The sequence below is a fragment of the Thamnophis elegans genome, chromosome 4 (genome assembly GCF_009769535.1).
Source record: "Thamnophis elegans isolate rThaEle1 chromosome 4, rThaEle1.pri, whole genome shotgun sequence".
Classification (NCBI taxonomy): domain Eukaryota; kingdom Metazoa; phylum Chordata; class Lepidosauria; order Squamata; family Colubridae; genus Thamnophis; species Thamnophis elegans.
In genome coordinates, this window is record NC_045544.1 from 97,674,143 (window position 1) to 97,690,890 (window position 16,748).

Here is a 16,748-nt window from a genome sequence, read left to right on the forward strand (position 1 = left end):
AATTTCTAGAAGGTGGAGAGCTGTCCCTCTTCAGTTGTCTGTTTCAAATGTTCTAGTACTGAATTTCTTGTGCTGTGGAAAAAGTTAAGCTGTAGTTTTTTTCAATGTATGATTTTGTGGCTTTCCATTCCAGGGTAGCTTTATTTATATATGCATAAGTATTACAGTTACATATACTTAATATACCTATAGTTTCCAAGACGGTGTACATATTAGCCATGAGCACAGTGGTGAGATTGAAAATTTTTAGGTTCTCTACCCCATTGCTGGGTGGGTGTGGTCATGGTGGTTGTGGCTTACTTGGCCTCCTGCACCACAGCGGAACTTCCGGGAGGCCCATTTCTCACCCTCCCAGAGCCTCTACGCGGGCCCTGCACTTACCTAGCATCCAAAATGGGCCACGTGGAGACTCCTGGGAAGCGAGGGAAGGGTTGGGCCAGTCCTTTCAACTACCAGTTTGGCGAACCAGATGTAAAATTAGCATCTGATTCGCTTGAACCGGTCCGAACTGGCTGAATCCCACCCCTGCATCTGCAAAATAAACTAATTGCCATAATATAAAAGGCTAAAAGGGAACAAATATTTATTAAGATAAATATCAGAAAACATGAACAATTAGAAAGGGTAAAATATTTAGCATTTTATTCACTGGCAGTCATCTTAAATAAACTTAAATAAACTTAAGCTTTATCAAATATGGCCATTCCACAGAAAACTTGCTGAAGTAATTGGTTAAATGGCCCAGTTCCAGACCTTACCAGGTGGATGATCTTACTACCTTCCACAGTACATATGCAAAGAGATGGTTAAAATAGCTAATCCTTCTCTCTCTTCATTGGCAAAACAGAGCAAGTCCTTTCCATCCCCCAGCAGCAAATTGAACACTATCTTTTAAAGAAATATTGAAATGAATGCACCACCAATGTGCAGTGCTGCTGGAATCCAGAATAGCACAAGACAGTGAGCTAATAGAAAACATCTGTTTTGCTGTGTTATATATACAGTAATCTTGTAATACATTCATTTCCTTCCTCTGATCCATTTTCAGTGTTTCAATTGTAATAGACAGTTTCCATAGAAATCTGATTTCAAATCCGAGGAAAAAAGGTTGAGGTAGAATCTCTCAACATATTTATAGTGTAAGATCAACGATTTAAATCCTTGCTTGCCTCTCCAACAACATTGGTGCCATTTTTCTGGGAAAAATCAAAGTGTGTTGGCATCACTTTCCTGAATTTTATGCTGATCTTCTGCCTACCAAATAGTTATGTTTGTCCTTATTAGCTTTTGCTGTGACTAAAGAACAAGTAAACAATCCCAGCATATTGTTTCTGTTCTACTCCAGAGGCAAGTGAAGTTTCTCACCAATGGATACAGTAGGGAGGCAGGCTTCAGTTCACAAGGATCAGAGACTACACAAATTAGACAGATATTTGGGAGATAAAATGTTGCTTCCAGGATTAGAGGCAACGTAATGCTGAAGGCTGCTTGCTGGACAAAAGCATTCAAGAGAGTTATCATCCAAATAGCCTGCTCATCTATATTGATTCAAAACTGAAACATTCACTGGCTTTTATATCTTATTTTCATAACCTGGAAACAGAAAGTCCTAGACATTTATTTTTTTTTGCAGAAAGTTCAATCAATAGCTGTACATTTTTCAGGTTAAAAAGGCCTGAATGAGCAATAAGGGGAACTTTGATTCCAGATGGTTCATCTGCACTTTAAAAAGCCATTTGATTTCTCAGGACAGAAATCCAATTGTTTCCACCTGAGTAGTGACAGGAAGAATGATTCTTGACACTGCTTTCGAATGCATTCAGAGCTCCAGATCAGTGTTTTACATAAACCAGCTCTAAGCTTCTTTCCATTGTATATCAGCAGCAAATTGATATGGTTCATCAACAATAAACTGCCAAAAGTAATACTGTTCAAAAAATAACTGCAGATCTGTTCTGCAGAGAACAGGCCATCCATGAAGCACTTGCTGTCATTCTCAGAACCCAGCAGTAAAATAGCATTGAAATATTTTTTCTATCTTTGCAACAACAACAAAAAAAAGCTTGCCTTGAGCCAAAGACTGGTCATCATTTGGCAGACAAGGCAAGAGGGAGTCACTATGCGATGTGAAGATCTTCAGTTGTTTTCACACAACATGTTTAACTAACTAATGGTTTACTAAACCAGCCTAATCGCCTGGGTTCAAAACACAATAGATCAACCATACACTAATAACATCAGGTTGCATTCAGATAACATGTTTAACTGTGATTTAGTTAATAAATGATATTTATTTAGTTAGATCCCACCTTTTATTATTTTTACAAATAACCCAAGATGTAAAACATATCTGACATATGTGCCTCCTCCTATTTTCCCCAGAACAACAACTCTGTGAAGTGAGTTGTGCTGAGAGAGAGTGACTGGCTCAGGGTCACTGAGCTGGCTTTCATAACTAAAGAGGGACTTGAATTAATTGTCTCATGCTTTCTGGCCTGATGCCTTAACCACCAGACCAAGCATATTGCTAGACCTGCCCCAAACAGGTCCCTTGGGAAAGAAAGACCCTCGACTCCATTTGGGTGATAAAATCTTTTACTCAAGATTGCTGACTGCAGTAAAGTCAGGCTAGAACTAAATTTTCCATGTGAAAAGTTACAAATTTTTCCACTTGTCCCAGCTCTCCCCCAATGGCCAGTTCATCTTTAGACTACAAAGAGACACACAGGTGTTTTACGAAATCCTGACATATGCTTCCCTGATCTTCCTCAACCTGTCATTCCCCCTCCCTAATTCCCATCACATCCCCATGCATGATTATTGCCCATTTGTCCTTACCCCCATACCCCTTCCCTCCTGGCCTTTGATGGCAGGATGCCAGCGAGGCGCCAAGCTAACGATGGTGGACCTGACACCTATCCAATTTTTGGGGTTCACAAAAGATTAACCTAAACAGACAAGGAAGTTTTTCAAGCATGCTAAGATGAAATGTGGGTGACCAGTTTGATCCAATACAATAATAATATTATTATTATTAGTATAATAATAACAATAACTTCTGACCCAGATTAGCCAATTTAACCTAGTTTGTCATATAAGCCCAACTTTTTTAAAATACAAAAGAATTTATAGTCAGCCTCTATTTGTGGATTTATTTGGAGATTCAGAAAACCACTGTTCTCCAATTCAGTTACTACAATCAATAGATCTAATAAGTCTACATCTCAGCTGAGTCCTTATGTCTCCAGTCTGGAGGAAGGGTGAGGAAGAGGGAGAGGAGGATGGATTTCCCATCCAACATGCAGAGCTGCAAGGAATTTAAACGAATAGCTCCATTTCTTGCAGCTCTGCAGTGCCGAATAGCCCTAAATGATGCCATTTGTTTCATTTAATGAAGATATGGAGAACCCAAAGCCTTGGGAGTTAGCTTTATATTTATTTGTTAACTTTAAGAGATGTCTGACTAAGTATAGTTGGAAACAGGATGGCCATCTAATTTATCTGTACTTGAGTGAACAGGGATCACAAAAACATAGAGATGGATCTCAAAAATCTTCTAATCAAATTCCTGATCAATGCAGGATTAAAGCATTATAGACAAACAACTACCTCTGCTTGAAGACTTCAATGAAAGGGAACGTATCTCTTTGGGAGATAATCTATTCCACTGGTTAACTGTTCTTGCCATCTGAAATTCTTCTTAATGTTTAACTTTCCTGTAGTTTCAATCCACTGCTTCTGTGTCTGCCCTCCAGGGCAACAACGAACAAGTCCAATCCTTGAGGACAATTGTAATATTTCCCTGAAATTTTCTCTTCCACAAGATAAGCATACCAATTCCTGTAACCATTCCTCATAAGATTTGATTTCCAGTTCTCTCATCATCTCTAAACTTGTTCCACTTTTTCGTTGTTCTTCTTAGGTGTGGGATGTTGTTGTATAGTAGTCCTCAACTTATAACACTTCGTTTAGTGACCTTTACAATGGCACTGAAAAAAGAGACATGACTGTTTTTCACAGTTACGACCTTTCCAGCTTTCCTATTATCATGTGATCAGAATGCTTGGCAACTGGTTCATGTTTTTGACCATTGCTGTGTCCCAAGATCATGTGATCATTTTTGTGATCTTTGACAAGCAAAGTCAATGGGGAAGCCAGATTCATTTAACAACCAGGTTAACTTATCAACTGCGGTGATCCACTTAACAGCTGAGACAAAAAGGTCATAAAATGGGGCAAAATTCACTTAACAACAGAAATCTTGGGCTCAATTTTGGTTGTAAGTTGAGGACTACCTGTACCTATTCTGTTCCATGTTGAGATCTTCATTAAGGCATGAAAAACCTGTAACTCTTCAAAAGCCATTAGGCTAGAATTCTCATCAATCTTACCATCATAGTCAGTAGTGAAGCATAAGGGAAGTTGCAGTTTCTCAATCTTAGCAATTTTAAGATGTGGGAGACTTCAACTCCCAGAATTCCCTGGCCGGTATGCTTAAAATTATTGAGGTTGAGAACTGTTGGTCTAATTTACCAGGATTTCTCCTATGGCTGTAGGATAGCAATAGCAATAGCACTTAGACTTATATATATCGCTTTACAGCCCGCTCAGAGTCAGCATTTTGCCCCCAACAATCTGGATCCTCATTTTACTGACCTCGGAAGGATGGAAGGCTGAGTCAACCTTGAGCCTGATGAGGTTTGAACTGCCAAATTGCAAGCAGCCAGCAGAGGTAGCCTGTAGTACTGCACTCTAACTACTGCACCACCGCAGCTCAGGATTCTAAGATTAAAGTATTCTGGGGATCACAACCCTTCATAGATAGATAATTCTAGTTTAAGATCATTATATATGGACTTGCAAATATGAGCACAAAGATTTTATGACCAAAATTGTTTTCCTCCTCCTCCTCCTCCTCCTCCTTCCCATCCTCTTTTATAGGTTTATTTACAAAACTGTTATATGAGTAGCCTGGCTTCCCACTCATTTCCTATCAAAAGATTTGGCATATGTATACCTAAAAAAAAGAAACGAAATCAACTTTTGTTCAAATATTTCTATACAAAGAAAAGATTTACAGCCTATTTCAAACAATCCTTCATTCTCCCGTCTGATTTCTATAGCCCACTGTGAATTAGGTCCATAGATTAATTGTGTTTCCGGTTCACCAGTAAGCAAAATAAATGACTAATAGAAACATACAATTTAATTTCTTAGAAGCACATATTTATTGTCAATTTAATTTGTTTTTTGAGCCCATTTTTAAAAATTGGTTGGCTAGTGTCAACAAAGTTTCTTCTCACAAATCAGCCACCTTTTTTGTGTGTGCTGCTAGAAAAATTCTGCTTCTATCAAGTTGTTCTATTTATTTTCCATAGAATAAGTAATAGAATGGAAATTGGCTTTTCAACTTTTAAAAAAATTAACCTAAATTAAACCACCCACATACATCACCTTCTACTGATTTTCAGTCCACCCTTTGAATAAATAATACTCACTGTTAAAATCTTCCTCACTGCCATGAATATATATTTATTGTTCTCGTTTACATACATTTCATCTTGTTACATTTGTGCTTATGTTTTTTTTTATTGTGGCAATGCAAATGGTACATTTATGAGCCCACACAGATTCAGAACAGCTGAAAAAATCCAGAGAAGTGCTATTTAGTGCTCACTTTTTCAAATTGCTTATGTCTCCAGCCCATTTCATTTCTCCTTCTCCTCCTCCCCCTCCCTTTGGTAGATAAAATTATATTGTTGGCTGCTAACAGATAGTTGAATATGATAAAATCCTTATGCAATATTCCTCCTGTTATCCTCATTTAGTTCCAAATTCAGCAGATTATTTTAATACATCTGACTACTTTTTTATGCCCATGAATTAATTCCACGCCCATGATTAAGTGTTCAGTACTTCTCCTGATATTTCAATACTTCTCTGAAGAAGTCTCCCCCTCCCCCTCCCCAATTTTACCTTTAAAAGATGGAAGTTTCAGATAAAGCCATCAATATTAAGTATGATATATATGTATGTATGTATGTATGTATGTATGTATGTATGTATGTAAGTATGTATGTATGTATTTAGTGTCACAACCCCTGGTATCCACAAATATGGGAGGAAGCCCACTGCTTCCTATCTCTTGTCTATTGGCTCGTCACAAGAGACCATCCAGACAGAAACCCAATATTTTTACTGTTGCCTTTGTTACATTTGTTTTGTATTTGTATTTGTCTCCCTTTATTTATTTATCAGCACAAATACAACATACATACATACATACATACATACATACATACATACATACATACATATATATATATATATATATATATATATATATATATATATATATATATGTTATATTTATGCTGATAAATAAATAAAGGGAGACTAGTATAGATCTATTTCAAGCTATTTAGCTCTCATCAGCTAGCCATACCCATGTTGGGAATCGAACCTATGGCTAGCTGATGAGAGCTAAATAGCTTGAAATAGATCTATACTAGTCTCCCTTTATTTATTTATCAGCATAAATATAACAAATGTAACAAAAAGGCAACAGTAAAAAATATTGGGTTTCTGTCTGGATGGTCTCTTGTGACGAGCCGAAGACAGAGAGTGGAAGTGTGACCTTCCTCCCATATTTGGGCATACCAGGGGTTGTGACTTTAAATATATATATTTATTCCCAACATGGGTATGGCTAGCTGATGAGAGCTAAATAGCTTGAAATAGATCTATACTAGTCTCCCTTTATTTATTTATCAGCATAAACATAACATATATATACATACATATACATACATACATACATACATACATACATACATACATATATATATATATATATATATATATATGTCTCTAGTTGGACATCTCCAATTCTACGCGGGAGAAAACCCGAACAACTAGAGACCTACATACTAACACCCGCGAAAACCTCAGAATATATATATATATATATATATATATATATATATATATATATATATATATATATATATATACACATACACATACACATACACATACACATACACATACACATACACATACACATATACATACATACATACATACATACATACATACTATATGTTAGTATAATTATATATTAAGTATATATCCTTTAGGAGCTTCTTTGGTGGTAGGAGGGTGATTTTTGGTTTTATCGCTGCCTCCCCCCCCCCCCCCAGTATTTATTCCTGGCCAGGTCAATTTCCACATCTGTGGCCAGCTCATATCAGCATTGCAGGTTGCGTGGGGCTCCCCTATTCACACAGCTCTGGTACACATCCTCATTCAGCCCATCCTTATAACTTTCCACTAAAGCCTCCTTGGACCACCCCCACATATGCATATACAGCTCATGAAACTCTTGGGTATATTCAGCCACTGGCCTTCTTCCCTGAGTAAGGGTTTTCCTCTTGGTTCTCGCCTTCTGATCGGCTAGGGGGTCATCAAAGCACTTCCTCATGGCGGCCATAAACACCTTGTAATCCCTCAGCAGGGGGAAGTCATCATTATGCAAAGCAACCATCCAGACTGCTGCTTTGTTCTCCAATGCCATAGTAACAGCTCTTACTTTGGCTTCCTCTGATGGGAAATCCTTTCCATACTGTTGCATGTAATTCCAGACCTCAACCAGGAAAAACCTCAGGTGTTTGGGATCTCCTTTGTACTTCACTCCAAGGAGAGGGACCTTTGGCATTCGGCGTCTGCAGGCCCCCCTCCCCCTCTTGGAGGGGCTCAGACGGCTGCCGCTGTTGCAGCTGAGGCTCTCCCATCTTGATCAGCTCCGCTGTCTGCCCCCAGGGCCCTCTCAGGGTTAAATAGGTCTTCCGCACGCCTCTCTTCTTGCTCAGCAAATTCAGCCTCCCTCCCTTCACAGAAATGGTGTTTCTCCCATGTCTCTTGAAGAAGTTTCAAAGCATGGGTCATCAGGTTTTGTTCAGCTTCCTGCCAGGTAGCCTCTGGTCACTGGCATCGCCTGGTGGTAACTCCCGACAGGAATCTCCTCAGGATCACTCCTCTGCCCTACTCCTAATGACCATCTGTGACGGGCAGATCTTTCTTCCAAATCCAGTTCAGCCATCTGTTCTGTTTCCAGGGGATAGGAGGATCCGGTAGCCCCCATGTCCTCCTGGTCACTGTATGGATTGGACATTATTCTTTGGAGATTCTTAAAATTTATTTTTCTTTATGTGCACTCCCCTCAGAAGGTGTTGGCTCTGGGATGAGTGTGAAGATCAATCTTGCTTAATGTCAGGCATGCTTCCATCAATAATCAAGAAAGAAAAGTCCCAACTCCATTATTCATGGAATTAAAGATACTTTTACTGGTTATGAAAAGATAGCAGCGAAAGAAAAGCAAGATCTGAGCCAAAAAGGTGTGAACAAGTACATATCAAATGATTACCCAGCCCCCTCCCTCCAAATACCCCAGCCCAGTGTTCAATCTGCAACTCCCTTAGGTGTCATGTGGGGTGCATCTTCAAAATGCCTCATCAGGTTGGTATGCGAGACAGTCGGCCTTGACCGAGGCCAAAAATCAGCAATCAGCATGCGCAGAAGATGGTGAGAACAAAACTCCCTTCTACATACTCCTCCAGTACCATATAATTCCCTTCCCAAATACCATTCCCCCACCCTCCCTGTTTCTATGGCAGCCGATAACAAGCAAACGAAGCAGAGGCTAACAGTGCTTCATTCTTTTTAGAGGCATTTGCAGAGAAAGGATAGGAAGGGAGCCAGATGATGAAAATAGTATGGCACTAAAGCACCACCCCTTTTGTATGAGTAGTTTATTTATTACAGTATTACATTTTTTATTTATTAAAGGTATTTTGGGCAAGGGGCACATTTTGATAAAAGCCCAGGTATGCAGATGCCTATATCTTTTTATATACTTAAAAATAGCTTTATGTCTTCAGATTGTGCTGAAAAAGAGAAAGGATGGAAAGTCTTAGGGTTTTAATAATTTCTTCCACTGACAATATTTATAATGTGCCTTCCTTGTAAATATTGCCGGTGTTTTTGACAGAATTTAATAATAAGAGGCTGGTTTGTGTAGACATCACACTGCTGGGAAAAAAAAGTCAAGGAATAAAAACTGAAAATGAGACCATACTGGCATTATTTGCAAATACAGTACAATTTTTAAGAATACAAAGGATTTTAAAATTAACAGGTCTTCCTAAAGGCAGCCAGGGTTTAAAGATCATTTCATAGTGTTCTTTTTACCCACTTGGCAGCAGGATTCCTCCTCATTAGCCACAGACACCCTGCATGTTAAAGGAACATGTTGTTATACAATTGCAGCACGCAACCAACTGCTTTACAGTAGATCAGATTGTTCATCTAGTTCTAGTTCTGTCCAGGCTGTCCAAGGAAGGCTGTCCTGGAAGAAAATATATTCCTTATCCTATATTACCTGATCCTTTTATATGTGGGGTTTGAAAAAGAAGCTTTCTCCAAGCTAAGCATGTCCTCTCCCGTTGTTTCTTTTCTTCTGGGAAATGAGAGCTCCAACCACATTTCATTCTTTTCAGTTTTTCCCCAATTCTCAGGAGTATGAATAACAGAATCTTCAGGTTATTTTCCTGAGGTCACCTGAGAAGTCAAGACAGGTCCTCATTAGCAGGAAGAAATTCTGCTCACCCACAGATACTGTTGTCTTCAATATATTTCATGAGAGGTCAAATAATATAAAAATAGTGAAAATGTCTTAGTTTTGAGGGCAGTCAATAGCCTAATGAATACTGAATGGAGATGTTATTTTATCAGATCCAAATAAACTCATTAGAAAAAGCTCGGGATCTTTATGTTTGAAGATCTTTGAGATTAAATTGAATTGCCTTGCACTTTAATAACAGAAAATAATTATGTCAAAAGGTAATATAACTGCATTCCACAACTCATACATTTGGAAATAATATTAATAGATACCTCTTCAGGCCTCAACTCCTGATGCCTGGTGTATGCGCTCCATTAGCTGCACAATGGCCAGATTTGACATATTTTTAAAATGCATGAACATCCTTTCACTACTTTTGTCTCTAACACTGAAGATATAAAGTTGCTCCAAAACTAGGCAGTTTTTGTAAGAAATGATATACAACAATGCACCTTTCCCAGGGTATCTAAATTACTTGATTACTGTTTCCTGAGAAGATTGAGGAGGGGTCTGGAGGCAAGCTAAATGGTGGGATTGATTCAGGTCAACCCTCCTGTCACTCTTCTAAGAGATAGGCCATTCTTAGTCACTGGCACTTCTAGGCTAGTATTGCCAGGATCCTCAGCTCAGCTACTCTCAGCTATTGTCCCTTTGTCCATCTAAACATGTTTCCTGCCAAAGACTGATGAGAGGGATCCTTTCCTAGAAAAAGATTTAACAACCTTGAGTCAGACTGAAATAGCTAAATAATACCCTTCATCCTTCTTACAAATAAAGGTGTTACTTTACAGCAACCTTTCACAAGTGGGTTTTTTTTTCAAGGCACTAGGGGTTCCATGCAAGATTATGACTGACATTTTTTGTTGAACTATGCATGCTATATAATACTAGCATTCACAGTGGTAGGAATTATTGCACGCTGTGACTCAGCTGCCGCCTGCTGCTTTGTTATTATTGTAACCATTGTAAAACAGGGGTTGTGAGTAGGTTAGAAGTGAATTGTACTGTTAAGTTTTTGTATTTTTTGCCATTTTTAATACAGGAGTTCCCTGAGGCCTGAACATTATTTCAAGGATTTCTCCAGGGGAAAAAGTTTGAGAAACTGCTTTAAGGATTGAAAATATTTTTCCCTGTTCTTTCTTTTGTTACTGTGACATTATTAATGTTGTCAGCTCTTATCTTAATAGTCTAATGGTGTCTGATATCAAGGAACTGAATAATCGTAATTATTTATTTTAAAAATATTTTTTTCTGATAGCATTAGGAAGAATTACTAATTTGTCTATCAAAATATTTAATGAACTAGTTCAGTAAATATATATATATATATATATATATATATATATATATATATATATATATATATATATATATATATATATGCATCTAAAAATGAGGGTTTAATAACTGTTGTACATGGATCATAATGTTTACATTAACAAAACTTGATTCATGTCCGCAGATTGCATTAGTATTCTTGCCCAGTATTTCTAGTTGTGAAATGCAGGCACATATTACAACTTGTTGCAAAACATAAACATTAGAGCAATCTCCTTACTCATACTTTCCCTTTGTAAAAATAGACTTCCATCTATCTGTTATATATTGTAAATATATAACATGGGGGGGGGGGATTTGCTAATACTTTAAAAGAAAAAATAACCTGTTCTTTCTAATGCTCCCTTTATAAAACATTAAGTTATGCAAAACATTTTTAAACTTAAGCTAAAAAAATTGTTTTAAAGAATTTCTTATTATTCAGCTGGAAAAGTTCCCAAAATGGTTTCCATCGGATCAATAGTTTCCAGAGAAGTATTTATGTTAATTTGTTGTAGATATATAAAATATTTATAATGGGGATAAATAAAGCTGATTCCAAAATAGAACTGAATAGTGCAGTCCTACATAATTCCCCTCTATTCGGGCAGTAGGATTGACTGCAAACAGATGGGGCATTTTTCAGCCATTTCATTTAGTCTCATCAAACAAGATGGAATGGCTCTGGAACCATTAGCATCAAACATGAAGGAATCAAGACTCCGAGACTGTGTATTGATGCCCAGTATAATGTGCTATTTAAATCTGAGAAGCAAAGAATGATGCTTGTGATGTTGCCAAAATTCATTGTGATGGCTATCTGTGTCTAAGGATAGGCATACCAGTGTCAATTAGAGCCACGCAAAAATACAAGATGGGAATTCAGAGCTGAGATTTTGCAACAGTTTAAAAAAGAAGTATAAAACATGAGGACCCAGTGCTACAAGTGGCCATCAAAGTAGGTAGAACCATAATACATGGCTTTGGGAAGAGTGGGGTTGTGAGTCAAACTGGATGCTTTAAGTCTCACAGATGGTTAGGACATCCATTTCTGCTTTAAGGCTCCTGAAATCCCCCCCCCCACTTCCCCAATTGTTGCAGTGAAAATTTTAAGCCTTTGAATCTGGGCTCAAAGAGAAACCCAGAATCAAGGTAAGCCTCAGTTGTCGAAAGTTGCTGATGATTTTGTCTTAAATGCTCCTTCCCAGCCTACCTCACAAAATTGCTTTAGAGTTAAAATGAAATAGATCCCTATAGTTGTTATGGGGCTCATTTGTAACCATAGTGACACCAAAGTCATGAAATGTGTATTGCGATATCTAAACACAAACTACTTTTCCACACTTGCCTCATGATATCACATACAAATATTAATGGGTAGTGTATATCACTCACCTCCTCCCCCCAAATATTTCTAAAGTACCCTGGGCTCAAATAAGAACAGTGTAAATTTAAAATAATAATTTCACCGATTCTGCCTTGATCAGCAACGACCAGTTTTATTTGTATGCAAATACTGCTGTTATTTCTCTGATGGCAGCAATGACAAAGGAGGATTTCCAAAAACAATTGCCAAACAGAGCACAAGAAATTTTGGATCTGGTGAGTGTAGCAGTTCCTTGGACGGGCCTCACATCATATATTATAGTGCAAAAGGTCTGGATCTTGTATATATTTTCTTTCATTAGAAATATTGATAGGGTGAGGTGCTTTTTGTTAAACTGATTAGGGGAGGAAAAACTCCTCCGCCCATTAGAAACCTAGTTTCAGAGCAGGCAGTGCTCTTGGTATAAAATAGCTTCATAAGTTCCCCAAGAGAATTGCAGTCTTTTCCCCCACAGAGTGATAACAAAAGGGAAAGCTCTAAATGAACCCACATATTTGTTGAAAGGCAGAAAAAGACCAAAGAAAGGGCTGTATTCCACAAGAAAGTGAGAACTGAGAAATATTTTTTAAAGCTACTTTTCTTTAAAATCCAGTCATCACCTATGTCTTTGTTGATTCCGTGCATGCACAAATAATGAAAAAAAAGTCAAATCAATATCTTAAAGATCATTGTAGGTCACAAAACTGGTATGAGCCAACTGTTAGGGGCTGGTGGTGTAGCAGGAGTGATATCAAGGAGCCTTAGAAGTATTTGAGAGTGTCTATTTGGAGTCAGAGTTGGCTGTGAAAACCTAGACCAGTGTTTCTCAACCTTGGCGACTTTAAGTCCTGTGGACTTCAACTCCCAGAATTCCCCAGCCAGCTATGCTTTAAGTCCACAGGATTTAAAGTCGCCAAGGTTGAGAAACACTGACCTAGACTGACATTGGATCTTCTAGGCAGTGGCAACATTTAGCAGCAGCAAATTCAATAAGTTTTCAAAGAGTCACTAGGCCACACAAATCTGGTGGCAGGCCTCATGTTGTGCAGGCCCAATTTAAATAGACCAAATGAAAAATTCATTGTATGGCCTGAAAAAACAGTCGTCGTTATCATCACCATCACCATTATAACTTTAATATTATTGAACAACAGCATAATATTAATATGTTAATATTAATTATTAACATATTATTAATATTATTGAACAACTGCCTGTCCTTGGGAAAGACTCGATAAGTGGGCAAAAATGTCAAATCCATTCTTAATATCTGGCTATGCAACCAACAATCCAACCTAGAAATGAGACATTTCTAATAATGAGAACAATTAATATAACAGCTTAGCTCCCAGAGTTTGTGGGTGCTCCATCATAGAGATTTTTTTTTAAAAAATAGACTGGATAACCATTTGACCAAGTTGGTATAAGGTCTCCTGCCTTGGGCAGGGGGCTGGACTAGAAGACCTCTGAGGTCCCTTCAAGCCCTTTGATTTTCAGGTTCTATAAATCTCTAGCACCTTTTGAAAATCCATGCGTCATAAGCAAGCTATCTTTCCTGTGACAATTATTTTTAAGTTACTAATATTCTCAGTGTTTTATCATCTCCAGAATAAAGCTTAGAATATACCCATGCTTTGTTTTGGGTTCTGTAGCTGAAGTCTTCATGGAACAACAGCATCTCAAAGAAGCAAGCTTTTGTATCCAGGAGGCAGCTAGTCTCTTTCCCACATCTCATGCTGTGCTGTACATGCGGGGGAGGCTCACAGAGATGAACGGCAGCTTGGAAGAGGCTAAGCAGTTGTATGATGAAGCATTAACTGTGAATCCAAGTGGAGTGGAAATCATGAACTGTTTGGTAAGTATGTACAAGAGAATCAATCTATGGTTACATCCTTGCTATGGCACTTGGAATCCCAAGTGCCCAAAATTCAGGTCTTTTAATGTTGCAATTCTAGTGAGCTCCTTAAAATAGCAGGACACATAATTTTCAGGACTGGTGTGCACATTTGAAATGTTGAGAACATGTTGTGGGCGCTATTTAGGTATTGTATCAAATAAACAGACATATTTGCCATAAAAATAAAAACTGAAGAATTCTTGGGCTCAATACTCTTCAATATCTTAATCAATAGTTTAGATGAGGGGATAGATGAGGAGCTCATCACATTTGCAGACAACACCAAGCTGCCAGGAATAGCCAATACTGCATAAAGATCTTGATAGCATTAGCAATAGCACTTATATACCGCTTCATAGTGCTTTACAGCTCCCTCTAAGCAGTTTACAGAATCAGCATATTGCCCCCAGCAATCCAGATCCTCATTTTACTGACCTTGGAAGGATGGAAGGCTGAGTCCACCTTGAGCCACTCTAAGTTGAACTCGTGGAGTGAGCAGTGAGTTAACCTGCAGTACTGCATTCTAACCACTGCGTCACCACGGCTCTTGAAGAGATATGAACATTGGGCCCTATCTAATAAAATGAAATTCAATGATGAAAAAAGTAAGGTTCTACATTTAGGCAATTAATACTAAATGCACAGGTATAGTATAGGTGGTACCTGGTACCTGGTACCTGGTTCAATAGTAGTAATTATGAGAGGGCTCTTGGAGTTCTAAGAGACAACTACTTAAATATAAGCCAGCAGTGTGCTAAAGCTGCCAAAAAAATGAACACAGTCCTAGGCTGCATTAACAGAGAGATCAAATCAAGTTCATGTGAGGTGTTAATATCACTTCAGTTTAATGAAAAGAAGGACTAGGGATGACATGATAGCAGTGTTCCAATATCTAAAGGGATGCTATAAAGAAGAGGGGGGGGGGTCAGCCTATTCTCCAAAGTCACCTAAAGGCAAGACAAGAACCAATGGATGGAAATTAAACAAAGAGAAAAGCAACCTAGAACTAAGGAAGAAATTTCCTTACAGTTAGAACAATTAATCAGTGGCATAACTTGCTACAGAAATTGTGAATGCTCCAATAGTGGAAGTTTTTAAGAAGCGATTGGACAACTGAAATGATGTAGGGCTTCCTGCCTGAGCAGGGGATTGAACTAGAAGACCTCCAACGTCCCTTTCAACTCTGTTATTCTGTTATACTTTGGCATGAGGTGATTGGTCCATTCTAAGCCAATATTATTTGCACTGATTTAATAGGTGCTTTCCTGAGATTCAGGCAGGACTTTTTCACTCTTTCTTTGAAGGTGAATGAATTAAGTGTAGGACTTTCTGCCTGTACCTCAGCTGCTCTGCTGCAGTTCTCATATGTGACCCTTCTTTGCTAATTTCCTTCAAAATCTAAACTACGTAACTATTACCACTTCCTGTGGAAGCAAATGTCCTGTGATGTATGATGTCAAATTTTGCTTAACAAACAAATATGCATTTCATATATGTTGCCTTGAGCCTTCTGTTCCAAAATTAGCCAGTAAATTATTTCAGCTCCATTTATTCTGCACCAAGGATTGTTTTATTGTTTATTTGGGTTGTTGTTTTTGTTTGTTGTTACTGCTGACATTTTTTCTTGTTAAATGGATTTTATTTCCCACATTTCTTTGTTTCTTAGCAGCAGTCATTTGTTTGTGTTTTGGTGTCTGTATGTGTGATTTTTTTTTTCTTCTATTGAAAGACAGAGATAGTAACAATTATCTTTATAGGATCATTGAATCTCTGCTATTGGATTTGAAGTGCTTGGTGCCACTTAAAAAAACAGTCCAGTCTACAAGCCAAATTTCTCTTGTAAGCAGGACTCTGTCCCTGATATATCAGAATTAATTAATGCAGAATTCCTCCGTTTGCCCTTAGGCTGTTAGAAAATATGATTTGAAAACACCAGGGCTCATTTTAAGCAAAGGGCATAAAACCAGTGGCCAGCAAAGCGGTCAATATATTGATTCTTGCAAGCAAATATAAAGTTATAAGCACACATTCTCTAAAGGCATTTATAACTTTGTTTCTGGGGATGGGTGTTCAAAGATAATATTTATTAAATTATTAAAATGTAATGTTATGCCATGATAAATTGGTAGTCAAATATTGGAGCATTATTTCCTAAAATGCAATTCTTCTATTGTTTGGCATCTGCATTTTCCCCTGCTAAGAGTACTGTTTTTGCAGCTGTAGGACTTGGTCCATCATATGTCAATATCTTCCATTGTATAACAACCCATTTACATAGCAAATTAACTATAACCACGGTATATATTTGATAACCTTTATCTAAATTTGGAGGGAAAGAAGTACCTGTGTTTCCCCAGAATAAGACTGGGTCTCATTTTCTTTTGGGCCCCAAAATAAGCACTAGGCCTTTTTTTTTTCATGTATGGGAGGCCCACTTTTTTGCTTGCTTGCGGCAAGGCAGGAGCCCGCGCAGTACAGCAGTGCCG

At 38.0% G+C, this 16,748-nt stretch overlaps 1 protein-coding gene across 1 annotated transcript in view; it reads left to right on the forward strand.

Moving 5' to 3' along the window:
• The window catches only part of TTC7A (tetratricopeptide repeat domain 7A), a 162,790-nt gene that overhangs the window by 114,922 nt on the left and 31,120 nt on the right, over positions 1 to 16,748 (forward strand). Inside the window, 1 exon segment of the mRNA XM_032215831.1 lies at positions 14,018 to 14,220. Within this exon segment, the coding sequence (XP_032071722.1) occupies positions 14,018 to 14,220 (203 nt within the window).